General features: G+C 39.4%; 1 protein-coding gene across 1 annotated transcript; it reads left to right on the forward strand.

Moving 5' to 3' along the window:
• Positions 1–51: 51 nt before the first annotated feature.
• LOC106533540 (sterol regulatory element-binding protein 1) lies at positions 52–1,416 on the forward strand (the record flags this gene model as incomplete). The annotated part of the gene is given in 1 exon segment (XM_014029887.1): positions 52–1,416. A coding segment is annotated over 1 exon segment (221 nt), but the record flags the coding sequence as incomplete, so codon positions are not given.
• Positions 1,417–3,196: the final 1,780 nt, after the last annotated feature.

Here is a 3,196-nt window from a genome sequence, read left to right on the forward strand (position 1 = left end):
CCGTGGATTGGTTAGCTCTTGGCTGATGACGTCGTGTGTTCTTGTGCGCAGAGGAGTGTGAGGCGAGGCCCGGCCAGCGGGAGCAGGCGGAGGCGGTGATGCTGGCGTGCCGCTACCTCCCTCCCTCCTTCCTGTCAGCTCCGGGCCAAAGGGTGGGCATGCTGGCCGACGCGGCCCGCACCCTGGAGAAGCTGGGCGACAAGCGGACCCTCCACGACTGCCAGCAGATGATCATCAAACTGAGCAGCGGCACCACCGTCACCAACAGCTAGAGCGAGGGGAAGGCGGGGGAGGGGCTGTGAGGATCGCACAGACGCTCGTGAAACAGGAACATCTCTCGCAGACAGAAGCGAACACGGAGACGGAGAAGAACCTTGCTTCCACAAACAGAAAACTGGGCTCGGGTGGAGTTTTCCTTAYATGGGTTGTCTTTGCTCGACCCTCACACCAGGATGCATTTGTACAGATCCAAAACTGTAACCCTGAAATATCACGAGAACTCTCTTCCCGTCGAGCCAAACTCATGTTCACTGCAGTGTCAGTCTTGGACCACAGAGAGGCGCCACCGCACCCTCGAGGCCGGCGGTGCAGTCAGCCATCGTAGTTCCACCTCCACCCTGACTGTAGACTGGGTGGCAGGAGTGACCGGCTGCTCTSATTGGCTGCAGTATGAGGCGTCTCCTTATTTGTAAGAGGAAAAATAACCAAACTTCTGGGCTTGAAGAGAGGGAACCTGCTCCACAAGCTTTTAGAAGTTTCTTTGAATGATGTAAACTGTCCAAGCTCCATGTTTTTATCTGCACTAGGCCTGTGAGGCTGCTTTTAATGAGCTAAAATAATAATAATATGGCTTTATAATTATTATACTTATTTTCATAGAAGTTATTTGTTTTGCTGTGTAAATATTTTATGTATTTATAATTTGGAAGAGCTTTGATTAGGCTTTTTTTCATAAGCAGAGGTGTAAATGCTTATTTTCCCACCATGAATTTATTCCACATGGTCAATACTGTATTGTCAGAGAAACCTCAACGTGGTGACATAATGAAGTTATTATTTAACTCGCTGACCCCCTGAGCTGTTAGACTCTCGTCTTGTCCAACTATGATATCAAAAGCAGTGTTCAGTTCTATTGAATTTAAAACAAAACTTTAACATTTCTTTTTTTAAATGATCGTTTTCATAAAGAACCCTTAGTCATTGTGTTATGTTTAACTCCCAACATAAAGGGCAATATTTGCTCTTTTTAGCTGTTGCGGTTTCATATCTTTAGTGAACCACATTTTTCATATGATTTTTTATTTGAAAGAAAACGTGGAATTGAGATGACCAGAGTTTTAGTCTTGGTTATATGTCCTGTAACTGACATCTAGTTCAACTTCATCACATGTAAATATTAAATCATTTTGTAAAGAAGCTAATTGTGATGCTGTGATTTTTTTTCTTTTAAGATTTATTTGTTTTTTCCAAAAGATGAATAAAAGTAAAATACTTTAAAAAGTAAAGGAAAAATTATATTTGAAGGCAGATAAATTTCCTCATTGTTTAAGCCTGACTGCATATACTCTGGAGTTAAAATCATGGATTTTTTAAAGCAATTTTTAGTTTTTTTTTTAATTCTGGTACACATCCTCAATAGTAGATTAGAGTTCATTGGGTGTTTCAGCTATTAACCATCACCCTCTCATAAAGGAGAACAATGGGAAGAAGAGCCAGCTTTGGTTGGTGCTCCTAGGCCAGCTGGGTTTGCARAATGGTCAAGGTTGCTCATTTCTGTTACTGATAGTAAAAGTTTACTGAAATGTTTTAAATAAACTTAACTTTTAATGTCCAACATAAAACAAACTGAAATGTCTGAGAACCACTGCTGTGTGCCGGAGACTTTYACACAGTAGGCCTTTCAAACCAGGCTAGTTTTTATCGTTTACCTGTTTCTTCTGAAAAGGTGTTCCTCAAGGTTGTGTTTTAGGACCTCATCCCTTTACAGGTCGTGTGAACAATGAGACAAAACGTTACTAATGCGTCTTTATGCTGATGACATACTTGTTTATTGTTGCCCTGGTATTTGATTATCTTACACTAAAACTGTTGAAAATGCCACTCCGTTAATGTCTGCGAGTGTTCAGTGAAGACACAAAGAGCAGGCATTGGTCCATAGCAGCATAGAAAGGTGCTGGTATATTTAACATTGGCGTTACAAAAACATTTCAAACAAAGTGATGCTGCGTCGTCAAGTCCAAACAAATAGACATGAAAATCAATAAAATGGCATGCTCCCACTTAAGACAAGTGACATTCTCAAAAAAAAAAGTTGGTATTTTTTTTCTCCTCATCAATGGATTCTTTTAATAACATTTTATAAGCAATAACATATTCCATTTTATAGAAAATAAACATCTCTAGGAAATACTATACACAATTATATTAGTACATCACATCTTACATTTAAACAGCATCAAATACTTATGTACACCATTAAATATTGAGCTTCATAAAAGAGTACGGTGTGGCGTTTTTTGTTTTGTGTTTTTTTTGCACTTTCTTTACTGCTTTAAATATTTAAATATGTCTCTTTTTGATATGACTAGAACTTTAACCGACACTCTGCACAGTGTTATACAACAGGGCAGAGTGGGGGAAAGAAAGAGGCTACATCTCAGATACACARACAGACAAAACGTGGCGTGAAGTCTAGTTCAAATGCGCTTCTTTCTGTGCGGCTGCGGCGTGTGAAAACTGTTTCACTGGTTAATACTCCTGAACTGCTCGTCGTCATGAAGTGACGTGACCCGACTCAGAGCCCTCGACTGCGTCCGGACAGCTGACGATGGCTACTGTACATACTGAATGTGCACAAATGTTGAATTAAACTTTTTTTTCTTTTTTGTCATTTTCATACTGATCTGTATACTGTTTTTTTTCTTTTTTTCTTTTTGTAACTGAAGAACACAAAGTGTTACGTATACCAAGGGTGACGCAATGATGTTTAATGCACATCAAAATACACTTTTAAAGATAAGATATTAAAATACTGCATCTGTTTTTTTTATGTCGGAATATTTAGAACCTGTAAAGCACATCATCATCATCATCATCATCATCATCATCATCATGTACAGATGTTTCTTGTTTAAAACACAAACATTGAGATAGTACATCCAGTGGTTGGCTGCTGTTTTTCTTTTTTTTTTTTTTC

This window comes from Austrofundulus limnaeus, unplaced genomic scaffold (assembly GCF_001266775.1).
Source record: "Austrofundulus limnaeus strain Quisiro unplaced genomic scaffold, Austrofundulus_limnaeus-1.0 Scaffold964, whole genome shotgun sequence".
Classification (NCBI taxonomy): domain Eukaryota; kingdom Metazoa; phylum Chordata; class Actinopteri; order Cyprinodontiformes; family Rivulidae; genus Austrofundulus; species Austrofundulus limnaeus.